The 23,854-nt window shown below is 49.4% G+C and overlaps 1 protein-coding gene and 1 long non-coding RNA gene across 4 annotated transcripts; one reads left to right on the forward strand and one right to left on the reverse strand.

Annotated features, from left to right (window-relative positions):
- Positions 1–289: 289 nt before the first annotated feature.
- Positions 290–22,812, forward strand: uacab (uveal autoantigen with coiled-coil domains and ankyrin repeats b). Of its 3 annotated transcripts, none has more exons than XM_029144645.3 (19): positions 291–501; positions 11,475–11,605; positions 14,431–14,519; positions 14,723–14,787; positions 15,797–15,854; positions 15,989–16,059; positions 16,198–16,304; positions 16,629–16,810; positions 17,020–17,057; positions 17,198–17,251; positions 17,380–17,487; positions 17,792–17,824; positions 18,326–18,418; positions 18,543–18,573; positions 18,686–18,735; positions 18,842–21,475; positions 21,551–21,703; positions 21,786–21,851; positions 22,025–22,812. In XM_029144645.3, the coding sequence occupies exons 1-19, from the start codon at positions 454–456 to the stop codon at positions 22,094–22,096; spliced, it is 4,083 nt and encodes a 1,360-aa protein (XP_029000478.1). In that variant the 5' UTR covers positions 291–453; the 3' UTR covers positions 22,097–22,812. The 3 variants fall into 3 exon arrangements, with proteins under 3 accessions (XP_029000480.1, XP_029000478.1, XP_029000479.1); XM_029144646.3 differs by lacking the exon at positions 291–501 and adding an exon at positions 10,520–11,163; XM_029144647.3 differs by lacking the exon at positions 17,198–17,251 and having other exon boundaries at positions 290–501.
- LOC129603878 (uncharacterized) lies at positions 14,183–16,199 on the reverse strand. The gene is made up of 2 exons (XR_008694189.1): positions 15,000–16,199; positions 14,183–14,618 (listed from the first exon to the last, which is right to left on the reverse strand). It is a non-coding gene; the product is annotated as an uncharacterized LOC129603878 (long non-coding RNA).
- Positions 22,813–23,854: the final 1,042 nt, after the last annotated feature.

The raw sequence follows: 23,854 nt of genomic DNA on the forward strand, positions 1-23,854 counted from the left end.
ATTATTATAGTTAAAGAGGTACAGTCAAACGAGCCTTTGGCTAATTATACACCTGTTATTGGAAATAAGTGGGTGTTTTGTCGTGGGTACGTCACATATTTCCTTCTATTTATTCCAGGTGTTTCAGGCTTCAGGTAAAACTGACGTCACTGCAGTTTTTCCTGTCGTCCCAAAACACTTCAACGACTCCCGACAATCTACAAGGAAGTCCCGCCCACACACACTTTCCAATTGGACCAAAACCAAACCCGAGCGCGCACATCCGAGTTTGATTGGTTCATCGGGGTCTCGGTCAGTGAGCGGCGCTGCGGCTGGGCGTCAGGTGAAACTCGCTTCGTGAGGAAAAGGGGACGTGTAAAAGTTTGTTCGTGTGAACTTTCTGGAAACTTGTTGAACGTATTACGAGCGTGTTTGCTACAAGACTCTTAACAACTGAGACCAACTCGTAACAAGATGAAGAGCCTGAAGTATCGACTGAAAAAGCACGAAGTTACCATCACCGTGAGTTGAAGCGCTTTTCGCGCGTGGGCTCCGTTTGCTAACGTGCCTCCCGCTGCGTTGGCCGACGCTGACGCCGGGCTTGTGTTTGAGCTCCACTGTCGAGCCCGACCTCCTCCCGCACGTCCCCGCGGTGGCGGCGGTCGGCCTGGGGCACCTGCGCCTCAGCGCGACGGAGGACGCGGCCCGGATGAGTCTCAGCGCGGCTCCGAGCGTGTAACACACAAGCTCCACGTTTGAGGACACTGTCCGCGTGTGAACGCGCAGCGCTCCTCTTGGGCTCAGTTGTGACCCGTTGGGCTCGTTTGACATTGATTTTCGTGAAATCTGCAGGTATTCTCACACTTCTGACCTGTAAAACCCACAGAGTCGTCTGTGCCTAAAACGGCTGCTCCGCAGTAAATGAAGCTTCTCACATGACGTGTTCTGCTGAAAGCTGCTTTTCATATTTTCTCTTCACATTTCTAAAAATGGAGGCATAAATAGGGTTTATGTAAAAATACGGGTTGCGTAAATACCCGTCCACCAGTTTTTCCATTGTCAGTAAATCCTAGGTTGCTTTTGTGTGTAGTTTCAGTTGCACTAACGCAGTTTCCTCATACTTCTTTTTCATCCCATCATTCGTCACAGCCCGTAGCAGGTTAGTTTACTTTCATATTAAAAACCGTCCCCTTTGCGTTTCAGAAACCTGGGTCAGGAAGTCTTTGGCTTTAGCTTCAGGTCATAACGTGGATTCATGCTCACAGTAATGTGGCATCTGATTTTACGCCACGTTAAATACACACCCAACTGTAAGACGCTTCAAACTCTAGTTTGTGTAGCATTTTTTGCAGCCATCCTGACGACTTGGCACCATGGAAACCTTTTAAGATCCTCTGGGAATGCATGATTTTGTTCTCAGGTTCAGTCTGAATGTATTAGAGCCAAGAAAACAGTTTATTAGTTGCACGAAATAGATAATCTATTTAAATTCATACTTTCAGCTCATTTAAGTATATTATGCTGTTGTCTAATCCATGTATTTTTCTTAATAGGCAGCGGTAGCACTAACACCCACTGCACAGTTCAATGTAGTGAGGGTTTGGCACTGTGCACTGTGAGCAGCCCCCAGCAATTACTATGCGAAAAGCACAAAGGCAGAGTAGCTGTGTGTGGTAAACTATCTGGCCCTTCTTAGAGAAAAGCCTTTCAGGAATGACGGGCTATTGTACGACCACTGAGAGCTGTCAAATGCAGAGGCACCTATTTTAAATTCAAGGATGAAAGGACTGTTTTTGCCCCGTGGCCTTTTCTGTGCCATTACTTAAAAACCCACGCAGGGAAAAAGTCAAAGTAAAGTGCAAAGACACAGATATGACATTTACACAGGGCTGAGTGATGATTTCTTTCCTCTGTACCAGTGAAAATCTGAAACCCAAATGCCCTGACAGACAGTAGTGTAGTTAGTCTGTTTCTATGGGGCCTTGCATCTGCCAAATAAAGGGATAAAGTTACTTAATTCACTATTTCATAGTCCTACTCCGTGTGTGAGATCTAATTTTAAGTGCTTAAATTTTCTACAATTTGTCTACAAATTAATTATAGAATCTCCTTGTGGCAGGTTGGATTGATTGCGCATAGCACCTGAGCACTTGCAAAACCAAGTCAAGTCTGAACAGGCCAGGTTCCTGATCTTAGATGAGTCTTTAACTGTTGATTGATTCATTTCGTTCCCAGTGAAACAGACTCTCTAATTGTCATTTACAGCATGTTGCTGAAACCTTGGTCAACTATCACTTTGTTCTATCTGTCCATGCGTCCAGTCATGACTCCACACGCCTGGCTGCTCAACACTCTCCTTCTACAGCCTTTGAGTGGGAGGGTTGAAGCTAAATTCTTCTTGGTGTTAGTATGTGAACAAACAGTAACTGATCTAAGTGACCCTGTATTATTTGGTCCCTGAACATCCTCCTCACATTTGAGTCTGTAGAATTACTCTCATCACCACATGTACTTCTGTAAAAGTGATGGAGGACTGTTTGACCTAGTGTTGTCATAACCCAAATAGAATGCAACGCAAAGTCTTGACATTAGACCGTCTCAGCTTTGGGTGAACTGACACATTCTGAAAACATCTTATCTGACCTCAAACCTAGATTTCCAAAGCAAATATGCTGAAAATGTCTCGGCTCCAGCAAATATTGGCCGTCATTCAGATTTGTCTCTGCAAAGACTGGAGTGGCAAGTTTAGCGCCTGGTGGAAAAGAAGAAACTGGATCCTCAAGTTAGTTCTGAGATTAGTCTGATACATTGAGGGCTTGTTGTCACAGCAAACATCTGTTGTATCAGCTGAGGAGCTCCCCTCTGTTCTAGGTGCACAGTGAAGAGACCAGTGAGTTGCCTTATGTGTCGGTGAAGGGTCCAGTACTGGTTACTGGTTTCACAGTGTCTGACTGTCCACAGCTTCCTTCAGTGGTGTTCTGCTCACTTCAACATAAAAAGGTGGATCTGTCTGTTGATCCGTTGTGGCTGCAGACCCAGATGTGCAATGTTGAAAGGAATAAATAGATTTCGAGGACTTTGGATAAGAATAAGGGAAAAAACAAAGTGTGAACATCCTACACTTTGTGTCATTGAGCAGATTTGCTATGAAAGGTCCTCAGGTTGTGTTTGCTGTAGTCGGACCGTTAGGAACAGGCTCATGCAGAGCATCCTGGGCAACAGCACATTACTGTCGAGTAACCAACCAGGTGCTGCTGATGCTGCAGCATTAGTGAGAAATATTTAAAGGCATCTTTGATCCATTAAAGTTACAGGTTACCCCTCTATTCTTGGCGTCAGGCTAAAGAATGTCATGTGATGATTATTGGGTTGGGCTGAAAATGTCACATCTATCTACCTACCTACCTACCTACGTACCTACCTAATAAATACATGGGATGTACCACCGGAACATAACTGAAGTTGCTGATCTCAACAAATCCTACCAATGGCTTGAAAGGGCTGGGCTGAAGGACAGCACAGAGGCACTCATCCTGGCCGCACAGGAGCAGGCCCTGAGCACCAGAGCCATAGAGGCCCAGATCTACCACACCAGACAAGACCCAAGGTGTAGACTGTGCAAAGAGGCCCCTGAGACGGTCCAGCGCATAACTGCAGGGTGTAAGATGCTGGCAGGGAAAGCATACATGGAACGCCATAACCAAGTGGCTGGCATAGTATACAGGAACATCTGCGCAGAGTATGGACTGGAAACCCCAAGGTCAAAGTGGGAAACACCTCCCAAGGTGGTAGAGAACGAGCAAGCCAAGATCCTGTGGGACTTCCAGATCCAGACAGACAGAATGGTAATGGCAAACCAACCAGACATTGTGGTGGTGGATAAAGAGCAGAGGAAAGCCGTAGTGGTGGATGTGGCAATACCAAGCGATGGCAACATCAGGAAAAAGGAATATGAGAAACTAGAGAAATACCAAGGGCTCAGAGAAGAACTGGAGAAGGCTTGGAAGGTGAAGGCCACAGTGGTGCCTGTGGTGATCGGAGCACTGGGGGCAGTGACCCCCAAACTGGAGGAGTGGCTACAACAGATCCCTGGAAAAACATCCGACATCTTAGTCCAGAAAAGTGCAGTCCTAGGAACAGCAAGGATACTGCGCAGAACCCTCAAGCTTCCTGGCCTCTGGTAGAGGACCCGAGCTTGGAAAGTGGATGAGACCACCCGCGGAGGGTGAGAATAGAGTGTGTGTGTATATAAGGCATTTGATGAGTCGTGGTTCACACCTAAATATAGACACATGTTTATGCAACAGCATTATTTAACGTATTTCCTTTCATATTATTTAATACAGAAATCGTGGAGTTAATTTCATAATAAATGTCTTTTAGTACTGCACTTGGCGAATGGCTCATGTCTGTCTTGACTATGATTTATGAACATGAAGTAACAGCACAGCAACAGCAGGATAGTTGGACCAGGGACTAGGCTGGACACGGGCAGAATGGTTGGACCAGGGACTGGGCTGGACACGGGCAGAATGGTTGGACCAGGGACTGGGCTGGACACGGGCAGAATGGTTGGACCAGGGACTGGGCTGGACACGACACGGGCAGAATGGTTGGACCAGGGACTGGGCTGGACACGGGCAGGATGGTTGGACCTGGGACTGGGCTGGACACGACACGGGCAGGATGGTTGGACCAGGGACTGGGCTGGACACGGGCAGGATGGTTGGACCAGAGACTGGGCTGGACACGACCCGGGCAGAATGGTTGGACCAGGGACTGGGCTGGACACGACACGGGCAGGATGGTTGGACCAGGGACTGGGCTGGACACGACACGGGCAGGATGGTTGGACCAGGGACTGGGCTGGACACGGGCAGGATGGTTGGACCAGGGACTGGGCTGGACACGACACGGGCAGGATGGTTGGACCAGGGACTGGGCTGGACACGACACGGGCAGGATGGTTGGACCAGGGACTGGGCTGGACACGACACGGGCAGGATGGTTGGACCAGGGACTGGGCTGGACACGACCCGGGCAGAATGGTTGGACCAGGGACTGGGCTGGACACGACCCGGGCAGAATGGTTGGACCAGGGACTGGGCTGGACACGACCCGGGCAGAATGGTTGGACCAGGGACTGGGCTGGACACGACACGGGCAGGATGGTTGGACCAGGGACTGGGCTGGACACGACACGGGCAGGATGGTTGGACCTGGGACTGGGCTGGACACGACACGGGCAGGATGGTTGGACCAGGGACTGGGCTGGACACGACACGGGCAGGATGGTTGGACCAGGGACTGGGCTGGACACGGGCAGGATGGTTGGACCAGGGACTGGGCTGGACACGGGCAGAATGGTTGGACCAGGGACTGGGCTGGACACGACACGGGCAGGATGGTTGGACCAGGGACTGGGCTGGACACGGGCAGGATGGTTGGACCTGGGACAGGACACAGGCAGGATGATGAACGAGAGACTCAGGTGGAAGCTTCCCAGGTTGTGGGAGCCGTTCCTTCCTTGCTATTCTGCTCTATTAAATAGAAACTTGGTTGAGCAGGTTGATGCTCCAGGGGGCGCCGGTTAGAGGCTGATCAAGCATAGTCTGAAGCCTGGGGCGCACACACGGAAAGGAATATGACATTTATTAGGAAATAACCTACCATGGGCCAGTAAGCACTTAAGCATTTCAGTGAGACCTGAGCACGGTTGTTTTAGCCTTTTAAGTGATATTCTCTGCAGGAGGCAAACTGTCAGACGGTATCAACGGCAGCTTGTTTCAGTCTGATTTGAGGATTATCGTCTGGCTCCACTGGCCTCGGTGAGGTCATCTCAGCGGTGCTGCCCGTCTGTAACGCTTCATCGTTTCTGAGCCACTGATGGAGGAGTGGGCCGTGCTGACGCCCACTAACACCCAGACACGCTGAGCCACAGGAGCACAGATACTCTGCTGAAGAGGCTCAGACTAATCCACATCAGGCTGTGCCTTGGGCTTCTATTAGACTTGGATAAAGTAACGTCGGTGGAGCAGTAATGTTTGTCTTTTCTGACAGACGTCTTACCGCAACTAAAACATTGAAAGAGCCTTTTGACGAGGTGGATCATATCTGAATGAGGCTTTAATTATCAGAGCTCATTAACACAGTTACCTGCGTTACTCCTGCTGCGGTAGACAAACGCACACAACGACACATTAGCAGCGACCTCGTCCCAGACCAACGCTGTGGTTGATGGGAGTCAGACACCTCAAGGCTAACACAAGGCTGCTAAGGCTGTTTGTCCTGCTGCTTAATGTACAGGTCAGAAAACGGAGACGCGAACAAGCCGAACAGTGACTGACGTCCAGTACTCGCTCAGCGTCAGCGTGATGTGCTTCAGTTTTCCGTCCACTGTGCAGCAATAAAATGGACAGTGCAGATTTCTTTTACTTTTGCTCCCCGCTGGGCTGGAAGGATGGTAGATGTCAGCGGGGGAACTGTGGCTGAGTTATTGTGGGGTTGTTGGATCCGTTGGGAAGAAGGTGCGAACCAACACCCAGTCACATTCCTGGAGAACTGGATCATCAGCGGCTTGTGTGGCCAAGTAGCAGCAGGCCCAGCGCTAACCAAGCGCTAACCAAGCGCTAACCAAGCGCTAACCAAGCGCTAACCAAGCGCTAACCAAGCTGACCCGTCCCTTCAGCCTCTGCAGTCCCTCTGTGTCTGCTCTTTGTTTTATGCATGTGCTGCCTCGTTAATGCTCCGTTGTTTCTGGATTAGTCATGGATTTCACGGCCCGGTTCGTCGCTAGCTCTTCATCAGAGCAGCTGTTATAACATCAGCCCAGACTCATTCAGCATGTTTTTAGTTCTCCTGCTGGGGAACATTGTTGTTTCAGTGAGGTGGTTTTATCTTCTGGTGCAAAAATAACTATTCATTATTTTTAAGACGGCAACTGAAGTTTGCACGTCACTCTTTAGTCACCACTTTGCTCCAAAACCCACCACAACATCGGAAGGTCGTAGTCTTGGGATTTATTCATCGTCCCTGTTTAAGCGTTGACACCATTTTACTATGTCAGTGAATCGTCAACTTGTGAGCCTATTCAGGCTTTCGGGACGTCTCCGTCAGTAAAGTAGTGTTTGACATTTAATTATGTCAGAAGTGTGACTAATTTGGCCGCTCGTCTATTTAGGTCGACTGTGGTCACGTCACTGTGTGACTTCCATTATTTTACTCACCTCCTTGATTAATATAATCAGAAACTTGTAGTTTAACCGTTTTCAGGCATACGCAGGTTTTCTCTTTAAAAACATTAATGTTCTGAATCCATTTAGACAAAGACCTTCGAGCTAAAGCGGCGAATGAGTGGTTATCATGTGTTTGCATCGGTTGAATTATGACCCTGCTGCTTCTGCTGTGGAGACGGTTACATGGACCGAAGTTCACAGGGTTCAGACAACTGGGAGCCGATCGCTCACCCAGGTGCGAAGGGCGTCGGAAGCACAAGCTAATAGAAAGGAAATTCTTCACCCCTGGGTCAAAGGTCGTCTATAATGGTGTAACTCAGCAGCTGGACAGACTGAACCACGTCAGTGGGTTTAAGCTTTACAGAAATGTCACAAAAGACTTTTAATCCTCCCCTGTAACGTTGCTCTTATCATGATTAATAATAAAGAATGGCTTCCAGCTCAGCCAGCTGCTGCTCTTTGGCCTTGGCACCACACTGGTTACTGGCTTGTAATGACGCATCTGCTGAAAAGAATTATGAACCACCTTGTGAATTAGTTTGACAGTCTAGGGATTCGTCTGCTCGGACAGTGGGACCATAGTTCCACCAGGCTTTGAACTGTCTGTCAGTCAGTCTGTCATGTCCCTTTTGACCACCAGAGGTCGTCTGTCAGTCTGCCTCCGGGCCAAACTGCCCAGAGCAGTGGTTCTGTGCTGGTGTCAGGGGAACCCTGTGCAGCATCCTCTCTCCTCTGAACGTGGATCACACCTCACTTTCGCCACCTGTTGTCAGACACTTTTTTTTGTCACGCATGTTCTCGCTCCCCTCCTGCTCCACCCTCTCTGCCCCTGAGGGGTTTCACTTACACTCCACATGCCCAGACAGTTGCATAGTTCACACCTTCATATGCAGGTCTGTGGTCACACTTTAAAAGCGCAGGGGTGTAAAACCAGAACAAGCATGCTCATGTGAACATAGGATCATTTTTGATTGATCTTAAGGCTGATTTTAAATGAACCACTCAGTGAATGGTCCCACGATCTCTCTGTCGATACTTCACCCTGAAGTCAATAAACCAAAGCACAGTTTTTGATCTTGTACAGAATGTGGAGCAGGTTCTGCTCTGAGATCGTGGCACTAAACCAGAGAACCTTTTTCCTCATGCTGTGAAAAAAATGCGGCCTGACGAGCTCCTGGCAGGCCGTCGCCTGCTTCTCACCTGCGGTTTTTGTCTCTGCGTGATTCAGTGTTGAGAGACATTGTTCTGTCAGGTTTCCTCATCTCTGAACGCTCTTTGAACCCTTTGCCTTGATCTATACCTCCTGCAATTTTGAGAGAGTCCTAGGACTTTCTAGAATCACAGAAAGCAGCTATAAAGTCCTCGCTGGACGTCAACGTCTAGACATCCCAAGGAAAACTGATCACAGGTTTAAGCAGGGGACAGGAGTCAGGTTTAGGCTCATTCCTACATTAAAAGTGAAGGTTTGCTATTGTTAATGTTCAGTGATGTGGCTCATCTAACGGTCTGATGCCACTTTGTGATCCTGATTGAGTAACTCAAAGAAGCACATGCATTTTCTGCATGAATGCTGCTTCTGTATGTGATGTTTACTGTGACGACTAATGAAGAAAAGTCAAAGTAGGTCTTGTCTGTTTTTTTAACTTTTACTCTTTGAAGTCAGGTTTATGAGCTACATACTAATAAGGGATTTAGTGGTAAGATCAGGGACGTTGGGTAAAATCGTACTTCATTTAATAATCTGACCTTCTGCTAAACCTGAAAATGTACTTCATGAAAACTGACAGATTTCTGGGATTTACTTGCTTTGCCTTTCAGATGTCAAAGGTTCCCCTTTCCTGACGTGAAGTTCGTCTGTGGACATGACATCATCTCACTTATTGACATTTAGCTTTATGTTTTGCTCTTGGTTTCAGTTTGTTATCAGATAACACTTAGATATTTCCTGCTGGTGATTTCATATGTAGGGATATGAGACCCATTAGTCTGGTCAAGGGCTGAGACGCAGGAAGTTGAGGCGCTGCAGAGTGAAAGGTTACTGATGTCAAAGACACCAGGCAGCAGCGTGGGTGGCCAGGTAGCAGCCAAACCCAGCTTGTCCCCACATTGGCTGCTTTAAAATAGAAACTGTGGCTGATGAATGAACACTGTTGCTGCTAAATGCTGCCGGTGAGCAGCTTTCCAGACCTGCTGCTGTGGCTGTAGGCTCGACTTGGCCCTTTGTTGGGAAGGTGATGGGAAATAAAAACGCCTCCCACTTGATGTGGTTTTATAGCTTAGTCAGAACCTACTGTTTTTTTTTTTTTATAATAACCATCATGCAGTCATCACACAAATTGCCAGTGTGTCACGTAAATCAGCTTATTCTTTAAAACGGTACAGTGGCAAAACTCTGGCTCGCTAACAGCCCTATTATTAACTAGTACATAAACAGATTCTTAAACAACACACACACACACACACACACACACACACACACCAGCAGACCCAGGGGATATATTTACGTGACCGATGTACAGTATGTCGCATGGCTAGGTGCCATTTTGGCGCCTTTGTCTCCATGCTGGGCCGAGCAGCTTTCGTAAGTTGACACCTACTTCTTCGTATGACATGTCATGTGGATGAGGCCTTTTTGCATGTTTGTGGATATCGGTGCCACTCTGTTAACGCCAGTCTGGCAGCAAAGCGTAACACGAGCCCACGAGGAGCTGATGCAGTGTGTAAATGAAACGACTCGTCGTCGTGCTTTTGCCTTTTTTTGGATTTTATGTTTTGTTCAAATCAAATGAAACCGTATTTATGTAGTGCTAAATACCAAGTGGGTGTTGACCAGGGTGCTGATTCCAAACATTGGTAGAGTCTCGGTGTAATACACCTGCTACCTTCAGATGCATTGGTCAATGGTGGCTTTGGACCCAGTCGTGTCCTGTGGGGGTCAGGGCCAGGACCACTTCAAATCCTGCTCTGACATTCATATTTTCAGATGCTGGACTGCTGGGAGCTTGGTGGGAGGTGGCAGTGGGAGCGAGGCCTTTTTGGCTGGCCTTGTTTCATGCTGGCAGTGCTGTTAGACACTAAAGCCATTACTCAGGGTGCAGGCATGTCCAGAATGTATTCTTAGCCCCTGTCTTCCTATCAGTCACTACTGGAAGGTTGGAGGGTCAAAAAATAAAGAGGTAACCAGTCTGCAGGGCTGTCTGCACCACCGTTGTTTACCAGGGAGGGGGTGATATTTAAAACCTGGGAGAGCTCACATATTTACCCCACTGAGGCGGCCTGACCTTGCCATTTGTTGGGGTGACGAAGCTGAGGAGCACTAGCAGAGAAGGGAGAAGTTCTGCAGTTAGAGCCTAATCAACAAGTAACTCGCGCTTTATTCCCAGAGGAAACGGTCCAGTGCTGAAAGCAGAGAAGACGGACTTAACCGGGCTCTGAGGGCAGAGGGGGAGCCGCTGGGAGAGGCCCGTCGCAGCCAGGCTGAGCTGACTTCCACCCCAGAGGAGGAGTTGCAGTGGCCGGCCTGGGCAGGTCCCAGGGCTGGCAGGGCTGGCCCTTCTGCTTCTCCACCTCCACCTCCGCTCCTTCCTCCTTTCTTACTCCTCCTCCTCCTCTGTTCTTCCTCCCATTATCTAAACTGCTGTGCAGTGATAAACTTGGAGGCAGTGAACAGCACAGGAATGCGTAGAAAATCCCTCCACTTGAACTTTTCTGTCTCCTGCAAGGGGAAACTCCGGAGGTTGATCCTCCCATAAGAGGACTCGTGCTGCAGTGCAGTCTCTCGTTTTTGTGCTCTCACTGGTTGAGTGTACTAAAGGACCGAGGGGAGTCTTAGACACCGTTTTTGCTTTTGTGAACCGGAACGCTGGCTTCGTTTTCAGTAGCACGGTGCAAAGACCAGCTGCACTCACCCAGGATGAGCCGCTGGTTGAAATGCACCTCCATGCACTTTGTAGGTATTCACTGTATCGTCATGGCTGCTATCTGTTCTGTTCATCAATAGATTGAAATGAGAAGAACATGAACGTCCATGTTTGTTGCTTCATAGCTGCGTTCCTCTGTGTCACTGTGCTTGTGTAACTAAGGTTAGAATTTGTGTTGAGGCCCCTAAACTGAGCTCTGCTCCCATGTCTAGTAGCACATCAGAATAGTCTGGATAAGCATAATGTATGTATGAGTATATGTACATAATGTGTGATTATACTAAAATGGAGAAATGCAGTCCAATATACTGACCTCACCGTTTACTGTGTTCGTTGTCAGAACACGGACTGGAACAAGTACGATGACCGGCTGATGAGAGCAGTGGAGCGTAACGAAGTGGACAAGGTGACTGCTGTTCTCAGCAAGAAGGGCATCATCCCCACCAAGCTGGACGTGGAGGGACGCTCTGCGTGAGTAACACGTTATAAATAGACACGTTCACATGCAGTCCACAGGTCAATCCTGACACCCTTCACCAAATGTATGTCAAATGAGCTGAACTCGCATACGCTTATATTGTGGATATTGACTAACATCTGAAGATGTTGAGCATCACAAATTCTCAAAATTCCTGACCCTGTTTCAAGCATCTGCACATAGGAATTTCTTTGCTGTGATGTCATTATTATTGAGACAAACTGCCAATCACCATGAAACCTGTCATCCAGCTGTAAGGCATCAATGTTTCCTAGTATTGTGGGTCCATTTTCCTTTCGCGCCCATCTCACTGCAGGTCAGTGTGGGAGCTGGTGCTAACAATATTTGTGGCCTGGCTGCACTGGCCGAACACTGTTATTGTAGTCCCACAGGAAGTGACTCCCTGCATGTTCACATCTGATGCACTATGGGTCTGGAACACAAAGTGGTGAGTTTAGACCAGGAGAGAACCATCTGACTCAACATGTGTCAGATGGTTTAAGTTCAAAGTAAGTTAAGTTTGAGTTTACAATACGTTCGGTATAAGGAATTTTGTGATTCTGCGTTTTGAGCATCCAAAGGCACAATTGCTGTAATCATGTTTTTTTGTTTGTTTCTTTTTAAATATATACAGTATCTTTATTTTGCTCCATTGCACCGAGCATCTTCCTAAATGTAACCATATTACACCAGCGGCATTGTGGGAGACTAGGCGCCGCACTTTAATCCCAGATATATGAAGTCATCTCTGGGCTCTGGCTGCTTCAGGTCTATTTTGATTAAGGCTTTGTTAAAGCATTTAAAGTAACTGTAAAGCACCAGATACCAGAAGCAAAACTGCTGAGTACCTTAATACTCCTAGTATTTTCAGCAGTGCCTCTTGTGGCACTTTTGACCAGAGTAACACCAGCCCTTGTATACACACACAGACACACACACACGTAGATAAACAGAATTACACACACAGGTTGTCGAATGCCTGCTCTCATAATAAGGTGCTAGAATTTTCCAGAACTAAATGCAGAACTGCGACAGATCGTATGTGTTGACGTTTAGCGTTTCCCTGTGGGGCAGACCTGAACTGGTTAACCATCAAATCAACACCTGACGCCTTCAATAGCTGCTCCTTTTGGAAAGTTGTCCCTTTTTTGCCAAGTGTGTGTAGATGAGGAGTGAAGCTTGGTGGAACTCAGCAGGTCAATGGGCCACGCGCAGACCCACATCGTGGCCCCAGAGGATTGCCAAACGGCAGTCCCTCGTAATCATGGACCCTGTGGGGAGGGTTAGACCCAGCGTATAATTTGATGTGCCCTGGATCACCCCCCGCTGTGTTCAGCTAATGGATTTAGCTCTAACTGTTCTATTGCAGCGTCCAGCTGAGTCAACAGTTTGCCTCTCTGCCATGGCATAGCTGACTCCTGAGCGGAGGCCAAACAATCATGCGCTCCCGTTCACTAACAAAGTGCTGTGAATCCACAGTTTGTCAGGATGAGCAGCGATGACATGTGGACCAACTGAAGCAAAGAGGTTCACAGCTGCATCCTGATGATGCCGGATCCCTTGCCTGTCTCCAGGCTGTGTTTTCCACGTATAATATATAATCAGATTCCTTTTGAATCATTGTAGAAAAGGAACAGAGTTGGGCAGGACCACCTGACCTGTGGCAGCCAGTTGGTGCAGACGTAGCTTACAAGTGTGCGATAAGGCCGGTGGCTTTGTTTACTGCCAAAAAGACGCATCAGAAAACAACTTAACGTGTGCAAAGGCTGAATGAGTCAAGCCCTATATGTTACAGCTAAAACACAGTCACAATTATTGAGGCTATTTAAAGCTGCAGCAGCCAAATAGTTTTGACTATGGTCATTTTGCAGTTTCAGCCACCAGCATCTAGTCTCTGGTTTTCCTCCTCCACAAATAGCGAGCGTGTCCTGTGGACTGTCAACCTGAGCGTTGGCCTGGAGCAGGTGTGAAGACGCCGTCACAGGGCTGAATGTCCAGCCACAAACATCCACAGCAGGCAAATGGCGGCAGATATTAACGGACAAATGTCTTCTGAATCAAGTCAATTGGTCTGTTTCACGGATCTCTAAATCTACAAAGGAGTCATTCCTGAATTAGTCGCCTGAGGCCACGTCCTAGTTTTGGCTGCCTCCTTTAGAGCTGTTCTATCGCTTACCTTTCACACCCCTTAACTTGCTCTCTGATGTTTGCCCTGAGGGGTCGTGACCCCCCAAAAGACGCAGCACCTCCTTGCCATCAACACAGCTTTTAATACCCACGCCAGTGTAGAGGCGACAGCCTCGCTGTCTCCTTGGCAGATGCCGCTGTGTTGGTGCATAAACAGGCTCCTGGCTTCATGTCCGACGGCCTAAGATAGATTTTCACAAGTGATTTGCAGAGCTCCGTGCCCAGTGGCAGCACTGCTGATGTGGCTTAAATCAGCGGAGGGGAGCAGCGATGAAGCGAACACGGCTCCATTTGTCATGCAATGTATTTAATGTTGTTCTAAACCTTTTACTTTGTGGTTGGTGGGATTTAGTTGGCGCTTCAAAATAAAACGGACTACACAGTAATCAGAGGAAACTTATCATTATGTAGTAACAACTCTCAACTCAAACTTTTGTCTAAACTTTTAGCCCATTTTAACAGAGTGTTGAGTCTTTGTGTTGTTTGCTAGAGGAATGCTGACGTGGCCGGTGACGAGGAGCCGGCTCTGTCTGCAGGTCCTGTCCTCGGGTTTCACCGTCTCTCTTTCACTTGCGCTTCTCCTGGCTCTGATCTCTCCTCATCTGTCCTAAACTGTCTCTTCATTTCCCAGGTTTCACTTGGCGGCGACGCGAGGCCACCTCGACTGTCTGGGTCTGATCCTGGGACACAGTGTGGATGTCACAGCGGCTGATGCCACTGGTGAGTGCAGGCAGGAAGAAGCAGGACCTGCAGCCGCCTCCTGTGTTGACCGGATGAGGGTTTTTGGACGTCAGCAGTGTGACTAATGCTGCGTCAGACCTACAACATAATGATAATTGCATATTGAGGAGCTTGGATCAGAAAATACATTCAGTAAATGCACAGACTGTTGTGATTTCTGATTACTGAGTTTGTTCCCTTAGGTAAAAACGTTCTTCACCTGGCGTCGAGAAACGGACATTCTCAGTGTGTGCAGAAACTTTTGCAGGTAAAATGCGTCGGCCCTTTTGTTTTCTACTTATTCCATAAATTGAACTCTACTGATTTCATGTTTGAATAACAAGCTTGCTCAGTGGATGTGCTGGGTCCTTAGGACCTCTGCTGTGAATTGATGCTATAGAAACAAACAGAGTTGTTCTTACTCAGCGGGATCATTGTTTTAGGCCTTTGCTTATCTTTGGCTGCTGCGTCTTCACTGACCTGGTTCCTTAGGCCGTTGTCAGTTGACAAGGGCCCGGTTGAGGCCCGGTTGCGTCACCGTTTGAGGGGCCACCACCACGGTGCTGTGTGCTGCTGTAGGGAGCTTCCCCTGTGCTCAGCCCGAGGTCATGGCTGTTGGCAGAGAGTCGTTGGTGGTGTTGACAGGCCTTCTCCTCCGCCCTCTGTGCCGTCATCACACTAGACATAGATACGAGACGCCGACACCTCCCTCTGGCAGCCTCAGCCAGGGCTATAGGATATCGTCCCTCTCTGCTGTGCTCATCGCTGCTCTACCTCCCCCCTCTCATTTGCTTTGTCATTTGAGCGTGCTGCTAATTTCTGGCCCCTGTTGCTAGAGAGAGCTGAGTTTTTTTTGGGCTTTATTTGCTGGCAAGCCTACCCAGCAACATCCTACATCCTCCAGGCCTCATCGCCACAGAGGTTCCCTGACTGACCTCCAAGCAGCTGTGTAGTGATTTAACCAGCATATCAGCCACTGAATCACTGCCCGCAGGTGTGAACAGAACCGTTTTTGGTTTTCATGTCTGTTCAGTAACTGTGAAACCAAAGCAACTCCATCCTCCTTCGAACTAATAGATGTATTTGTATTGGTCTTAAAAGGGCCGATGTTTGTAGACTCAGGATCCTATTGTACATACACACTATCAGATGTCAACTGGAGTTAAAGGGTTCCTCAGCACAATCATCATGGCTCCACTAATCGAGACACGAACCTTTCCCAGATCGAGCATCAAATGCAGTAAAACAATTTGTGTCCTAACCTGTTTGTTCTACAGCACAACTGTCCGGTTGGAAACGTGGACCTACAGGGACGCACTGCTCTGCATGATGCTGGTAAGACTCCACGTCTCCTCCATTCACTGTCAGGCAGTTAGAATCAGCTGCAGCTCCTCAACACGAGAGCCACTTCACTAAACTAAGTTGTTGTGAATGAATGAGATGCAGCTCCTTCTGCTTCGTCTTTGCAGTGATGGCAGGCTGCTCCTCCAGCGTGAAACTGCTCTGTGACAGTGGGGCCTCTGTGAATGCAGCCGACTTTGTGAGAATGAATTTGACACTTTGTCATTATGTGTTAACTGGTCATTGCTCATTATCGTGTGTCTTCTTGTCAGCATCGGTGCTGATGTGTGTGAGAAGCATGTTGATCCTTTCTTCACTTTTGTGTCTGCTCCTCCAGGACGGCAGGACTCCCCTGATGCTGGCAACCCAGATGTGTCATCCTCACATCTGCCAGCTGCTCCTGGAGCGAGGGGCCGACATCTCCATCCGGGACAAACTAAACAAGTTAGAGATGATATTTTAACAAGATGGTTGCTTTTCCTTTTCTGACATAAACGTCGTAGCACACTGTGAATTCAGACATGTGAACGCTTATATTTCTGATGAATACTCACTCAACAGTCTCATATAAACATTCAATATTGGGAACATGTATTCCTATTTTGTATATATCTGTATCTCCTTAACCCCCATGCTGTGTGTGTGTGTTGGTTATAATCCAAAAAATACTTTTGTCTATTATTAGTATATATTTTAAATCCCACACCTAAGTTATGGTGAACTCATGTACGCAGCTGTTGGCTCAGAACTGTTTGCATTTATCCTCAGGTCGGCGCTGATCTTGGGCTGTGAGTTCAGCTGTAAAGATGCCGTGGAGGTTTTGCTGAAAAGCAGCGCTGATGTGAAAGTGGTGGACAGTTTGGGTCATGATGCATTTCACTACGCTCGCCTCAGCAAGAACCAGGAGCTGGTAGCAATGGTCAAAAGTTACCTGGACAAAGCCAACAGAGGTGAGGTGGCAAAGCAGCCCAGAGAGGTGTGGATCCCTGGAAACCTTTGTTCAGATCCCTCACTGCTGCGTGCGTGCGTGCGTGCGTGCGTGCGTGCGTGCGTGCGTGCGTGCGTGCGTGCGTGCGTGCGTGCGTGCGTGCGTGCGTGCGTGCGTGCGTGCGTGCAGACTTATCCCAATCTGAGACTCCTCGTTCTTGTCTTGTCGTAGAAAAAGAGGCTGCAAGGATCGAGCAGTGGAAGCGGCAGGTAATGGCGTCTCCATTCGTTGCACCGTTTTCATTGCACTTGTCACTTTCTGGCCTCATAGCAGCATCCTGCATGTCGCCTTGTTACATGACTGCCATCTAGTGATCAAAAATTAGTTGCACTGTTTGTATCGCTTTCAGCATTCAGTGGAGCTAGAGGCAGCTGAGGCCAACAGAAAAGAGCAGCTCATTCATGTAAGTGCTTTTAGCCTCTAGGGATTCGGACACTAGTGCAACTGACGCTCATCAGGAGCGGAACACCACAAGAATGTGCTGCCAGGCAGGTTTTCTCTGCTGACGCTTTTATGTGTGATGGCTTTTAGGACCTGGAGAGGCAGAATGAAACCTTGCAGGAAAATCTGAGGAAGTACCACCAGGACCAGAGAGCCCTGTTAGACAAGGTCAATGTGCTTCAGCAGCAACTCTCACAGGTAAACAGACACTTTTCTGGAAGTGAAGCTACTATCAGACATCTGTGAGGCAATTACCCTGAAAAGGGATTTCTAATATGTCATGTTTTTCTAGCCACAGGTTTTTTCACACTTTTACTACTGATGTTTATGTAAAGGTTTAATGGCTTATTTTAAACTGCTGCCAACGGAGGGAATCAAAGATTCCTCTGTATCATCTGGGAGGCAAATCCTTAGTGACAAAACACGAAATGTATCTTAGGGCCGGTGACCTGGCTCTGTACCTAAAGAATCCTCTTCTTTCTTTTTTTTTTTTTTTTTACAGGAAAAAACAGCTGCGCAAGACTCTCAGAAAGAGGTGAGTCCAACATTTAACGTCTGCCTCATCAGCTTAACTGGATGTACAATTCCAGTATTAGAACATTCACTCAGTTGAAGCTACTCACAAGCCTTGAATGATCAGAGCTGTGAAGGTGGAAGCTACTATAGCTCTGTGTGACACACCAGATGACTTCCTGCCAGCTCCGCTCCTCAGGAATCACTCATTTAAAGTCTGGCTAAAAGTTTGTGAGCAGGCAAAGTAAAAAGTAAATGTATATATCCCATTAATAGTGTCTCTTTTTACGTTCCCACCCTACTATGAGTTGATGAATGAGTCTAAATTAATGCAGCAGTGACTTGTAGTTCATGTAGCGTCCGTGATCAGTTATTGTGCTGTTTTTAACCTTGAATTTTCACAGGAATTAGCGAAGTCCAAATGTGTCTGACTTCATGTAACTATCTGTCAGATGGCCATCATTCATTCATGGATCTGTTCTGGAGGCTTAGTTGTGCCATTGTTTTTGTCTGTTGGGGTCAGAAGGATCAGCTGAAGGCCCTGCTCACCTCAAAGGAGAGAGAGGAAGGAACACGAGGGCCGGAGACCGTCAAGGTCCAGCTCCGCAGCACTTTGGTCAGTGACCTGATGCACTTTGATCTGCAAAGCTGATGCTTTCTTTATCATTTTACATGAGTGTGTTATGGTTGATCAGGTTTCTCCTTTACTTTGCTAATGCTAATAATGTGTGTGTTTCTAGGGCGACTACTCTGGGCAGAGTGTGATCAAAGGTTTACGTTCTTCCTTTTCTTGAATCCTGGAACACGGATTCTTACTATTTCAATGTTTGCTGGTTCTGATGATTTCTGTGTTACAGTGTATGTGGATGCTGTTGTGTTGCAGGTAAAGAAAGCATCTTGGTGAAACAAGCTCACAGCCTGGACTGTGATCAGGTATTAATTGTTATAACCTGTGGAGTGTCGCCAAATGCATGTAGACCTGTCTGTCACTGTAGATAATGATTATAGTCATATTTGTTTTGTCCCTGTTTTTCTGCAGATGCTCCAGAATCCTGCTCTGTCCCGTTCACTGTCCAGACCCCTGGACAAGAGTCCAGCTACACGCTGGGATGTGTCTGGTGAATTGGAAGCACTCAGACACGAGCTTGAGGCAGTGAAGAGACAACAGCAGTCAGGAGAGGAGGAAATTGCACGTCTTCAGTCCGCTTTGAACCGCAAAAGCCGAGAGTGTCAGGAACTGGTTCAGAGTCGAGACGCCATCCAAAAGCAGGCGGACCAGCAGGTTCAGGAACTGGAAGATGCCTTGGGGGACGTCCAGAAGAGAATGCTGGACTCTGAATGTAAGGTGAAGCAGCTACAAGCCCATGTAGTTGCAGTAAAAGAACACTTAGGAGGTCAAGCCACAGAAGAACTCCGTGCCCAGCTCCAGGACGTCAAGGCCAAGTATGAGGGCGCCTCGAACGAAGTGGGCCGCGTTAGAAACCGCCTCAAACAGAGCGAGAAGGCCTTGGAGGAGTACAAGTCCAGCGAAAGCCAGCTGGCGTCTGAGACAGAGAGGCTGAACCAGGAGCTGGGAGCTGTGACTGCAGAACGAGATGAACTTGCAGAAACTCTCGTAGAAATGGACAATCGGCTGAAGGAGCTCCAGGCTAAACATAGCGACAAGGTACCAGCTGAAAAGTTTGACAACATGAAAAACCTGCTGACCAACGCAGTGGACGAGAAGGAGCGTCAGCTCGCGGAGCTCAGAGACGATTACGATCGTGTGCTGGAGGAGGTGGCAGAGCTCCACCAGAGGCTGGATGGCCCGTCAGGAGCAACGGCGGCTGAAGAGCAGCACAGAATACAGGCAGCTCTGGAGGAGCAGAATGCCTCGCTGAAAAGGAAACTGATGGATGTCACCACCAAAAGCCAGGCGCTTATCAACGAGGTCAGGGAGAGTGAGGAGGAAAGAGATGCACTACGAGACCAGCTGGACAAGCTCAAAAGCAGCGTGGAGACAGACTTCATGCCCAGAAAGGACCACGAGGAAACACGGAGGAACATGGTCATTGCAGTAGAGGAGCTGGAGGACAAACTGGTGGAAGCCAGCGAACGTTACGGAAAAGCAGAGGCACAAGTTCAGCAGCTTCAAATGGAGAGAGCCACGATGCAGCAGACGATCAGCAGCCTCACTGCTGCCACTGAAGGACACAAGAGGGAAATGGAGGCAATGATGTCTCAGAACACTCATATGACCAGTACACTGGAGCTGCTGCAGAGGAAATGTGAAGACAGAGAGAGAGAGTTTGCACAGCTGAGCGCACAAAGCCAGACTCTGAAACAGAGCTTGGATGCAGAGTACGTTCCCAGAAAGCAGCATGAGCAAGTGAAGCTGGAGCTGAGTTCCGCCTTAGAGACGCTCCAAGCCGAGATGCTGAAGATGGAGAAGAAGGAGAAGCAAAGTGGGGAGGAAGTGAAGAATGTGAAAGAAGGAAATGAGAAGTTGAAAAAAGAGTTGGAAAATGTGCTGTTGGAGATGAAGAGAGATTACATGAGCATAAAAGACCATGAAGCTGTTAGAGACAAATGTAATGCTGCTGTTCTAGAGGCACAGAACAGAGCAAAGGAGGAGTCGACCAAGTATCAGCTGGCGCAGGAGGAAACCGTGAAGCTAACGCAGGAACTGGAAGCTCAGCGGAAAGAGCTGGACACTATCCAGGAGGCCATTCAGTCCAGGTTCATCCCTCTGACGGCAGCGAAGCAGAAAGAACAAGCCCACACTGAGCAGGTGAAGGAGCTGACGGCCAAGCTCCTGGACATGGAGGACAAGTATAACACAGAACGCTCCGTCGCTGAAGGCAGCAAACTGGAGCGAGACCAGTTAAAGCGCAACCTCGAGTCCCTTCAGCAAAGACTGGACACCACGGGCGAAAAGCACCACGAAGTGAAGGAAGAGTTCGAGGCACTGGGCCAAAGGTTGGCGGAGGTTACGCTGCAGAAGGTCCAGCTTCAGGAGCAGAACGCCCTCTCCTGCAACCAGCTCCAAAGCCTCCAGGAGCGTCTGAAGTCGGAGCTGACGCGCATCGCCACGTACGACGCCGAGCTTCAGGCCCTGCATGACGCCCTGCAGCAGGCGCAGGCCGACTGCAAGAAGGCCAGGGAGGCGCAGCAGGAGGAGGCCCAGAGAGGCGCCGCCCTGCACAAGGAGCTCCAGCTCCAGCGCCAGCAGCAGCTCCACACGGAGGAGGCCCTGGAGGCCGAGCTGGCCCGGCTCCACATGCAGCTGCGGCGGGAGGAGGAGAGCAGCGCGCAGAGGGCCGAAGACGTGTCGGCCCTGCACTCTGAGCTCCTCCAGGCCACGCAGGCCCTCCAGGACACCCGCTACAACCAAGACCAAATGAACCAGCTGACCAAGGACAAGCAGCAGCTGCAGGAGGCGGCCGCCAGCCTGAGCAGCCAGCTGCTGAGCCTAACGGACGCGTGCCAAGCGGCGCAGCAGCAGGCGGCGCAGGCCAGGGACGGCGAGAGGAGGGCCCGGGGGGAGGTGGAGGCGGCGCAGGAGAAGGGCCGCGGCATCGAGAGGGAGGTCCGAGAGCTGAAGGAGCGATACGAGCAGTCGCTCAGCACCATCTGTGACCTCCAGAGGAGGATTCAGACGTCAGCGCAGCAAACCGAGGCCAAAGACAAGAAGGTGCTCAGCTCAGACTGCAGCCATGACGTGTGCTTGAAAGAGCCGCTTTCATGTTTTGTTTGGTTTGTGGTTCAGATCACAGAGCTGCTGACGGACGTGGAGCGGCTGAAGCAGGCTCTGAACGGCCTGTCCCAGCTGGCGTACACCAGCAACACGCCCAACAAGCGGCAGACGCAGCAGATGGAGGCGCTGCAGGCCCAGATCAGGAGCCTGCAGCAGCAGCTGGCTGTGAGTGTGAGCCCAGAGCAGACCCACAGGTTGACCAGGAAGACAGCGTCTCACCCCAGCTTTCCTCCTTTCTGCTCCACAGGATGCTGAGAGGCAGCACCGAGAGGTGGTGTCAATCTATCGAACCCACCTCCTCAGCGCCGCTCAGGTGCGTCCCCATCAAACCTTACTAACGCCTCATTCTCACTCTGTTCTTATTGAAGTCCCAGTTCAGCTGATTGGGGTGCATGATTTAAGTTAACCCTGTTGTTCCAGTGTTTTAGAAATGTTCCCTGAAACAGGCTTCATATCAGTGTCTGATTGAAATGCTTCCTGTCGCAGGGTCACATGGATGAAGACGTTCAAGCGGCCCTGCTACAAATCATCCGCATGAGACAGGAGTTTGTGTGCTAGCTTCCTGGGAGCCTCTGGGCCTCATGTCTTAGGTTGTTGGGCTGTAGGTTCAAAGGTCACGCGTGGATGTCAATAAAGACACAATCTGTTTCATATCTGTGCAGGAGAAATAGGAGTTTCAGACATGAATGGTACAATTTTAGTAAAACAGCGTGGTCTCAGTCATGGCCTCGTACGTGTTGGTGCCTTGTGTCCTCATCCGGTCGTTGCTCGTGTCCGGTGCCTCAGAGCTCATAGCTGAGTTGGTCCCTTGGAGTCTGGTGTGTTGCTGTGTCTCAGTTTGCAGTTTGTTGACACCACAGCGTCCTCTAGTGGTGGAACTTGGCAGGCCAAGTCCACAGAGTCCAGTAAGAAGAGAGGCCCAGGGCTCGGCCTTTGACCCCTGAGCTTCTCTTTGTTGAGCGAGTCTCCTGTGCCTTCACTGATGTGTTTAATAGCTTTCTACTTGTTTAACTACTTTACTGCAGTGTGACTGTTTATTAGAACGACTCCCACAGTTCCATGCAGCAGCTGAGGTGACGAGTTTTAGTTTTTATACTTTGGTTTCAAACAGGCTGGACAGTGCTTGGCAACACTAATCCTCTTCTCACCACCTTCTCTCTGAAAATGTACTAAAGTGAATCTGTATTTACACTGTGTACACTGTTTAGACTGGTTGATATTTGTGTTGGTGAGTCTCTAATATAAAACCAATAAAAGTGTATAACATAGAAAAACTTGAGCTTCGTCTTCAGTTTTCAACCACAAAGTGGAACCTCTCCAGTGGAGTGTCAGATTTTCTCCACTTGAAATATGCTTGAGTTTGATTTGACTTATGAACAGATTCCGCATGATGAGTATTCAGGCAGCTCATCCACCTCCTCCACCTGATTCTGGTGTTTTGCTGTCCACATTGAGGAAGTTCTTCTTTCCAGGGTTCTAATCAGTGCCATGCTTTTCTGGCCCCAAAGTTCACCACCCAAAGAATCGTGACTAGTGGTGGCGTCTGACTTCCTGACTCCCTGCGCCTCCTCCTCGCTCTCCCTGCGCCTCCTCTTCGCTCCCCTCCTCGCTCCCCCTTCTCGCTCCTCCTCCTCGCTCTCCCTGCACCTCCTCCTTTCTCTCCCTGCGCCTCCTCCTCGCTCTCCCTGTGCCTCCTCTTCGCTCCCCTCCTCGCTCCCCCTTCTCGCTCCTCCTCCTCGCTCTCCCTGCACCTCCTCCTTGCTCTCCCTGCGCCTCCTCCTCGCTCTCCCTGTGCCTCCTCTTCACTCCCCTCCTCTCCCCCTTCTCACTCCCCCCCGCGCCTCCTCTTTGCTCCCCTTCTCGCTCCTCCTCCTCGCTCTCCCTGCACCTCCTCCTCGCTCTCCCTGCACCTCCTCCTCGCTCTCCCTGCACCTCCTCTTCGCTCCCCTCCTCTCTCACTCTTCTCGCCCCCCCCCCGCGCCTCCTCTTTTGCTCCCCTTCTCGCTCCACCTCCTTGCTGTCCCTGCGCCTCCTCTTCGCTCCCCTCCTCGCTCCCCCTTCTCGCTGCTCCTCCTCGCTCTCCCTGCACCTCCTCCTTGCTCTCCCTGCGCCTCCTCCTCGCTCTCCCTGTGCCTCCTCTTCGCTCCCCTCCTCTCTCCCCCTTCTCGCTCCCCCCCGCGCCTCCTCTTTGCTCCCCTTCTCGCCCTCCTCCTCGCTCCCTGCCTCCTCGCTCCTCCCTCTCTCCTCCCTCTCCTCTCTCGCTCACCTCCTCTCTCCCCTTGCCCCCCCGCGCCTCCTCTTTGCTCCCCTTCTCGC

The sequence above is a fragment of the Betta splendens genome, chromosome 3 (assembly GCF_900634795.4).
Source record: "Betta splendens chromosome 3, fBetSpl5.4, whole genome shotgun sequence".
Taxonomy (NCBI): domain Eukaryota; kingdom Metazoa; phylum Chordata; class Actinopteri; order Anabantiformes; family Osphronemidae; genus Betta; species Betta splendens.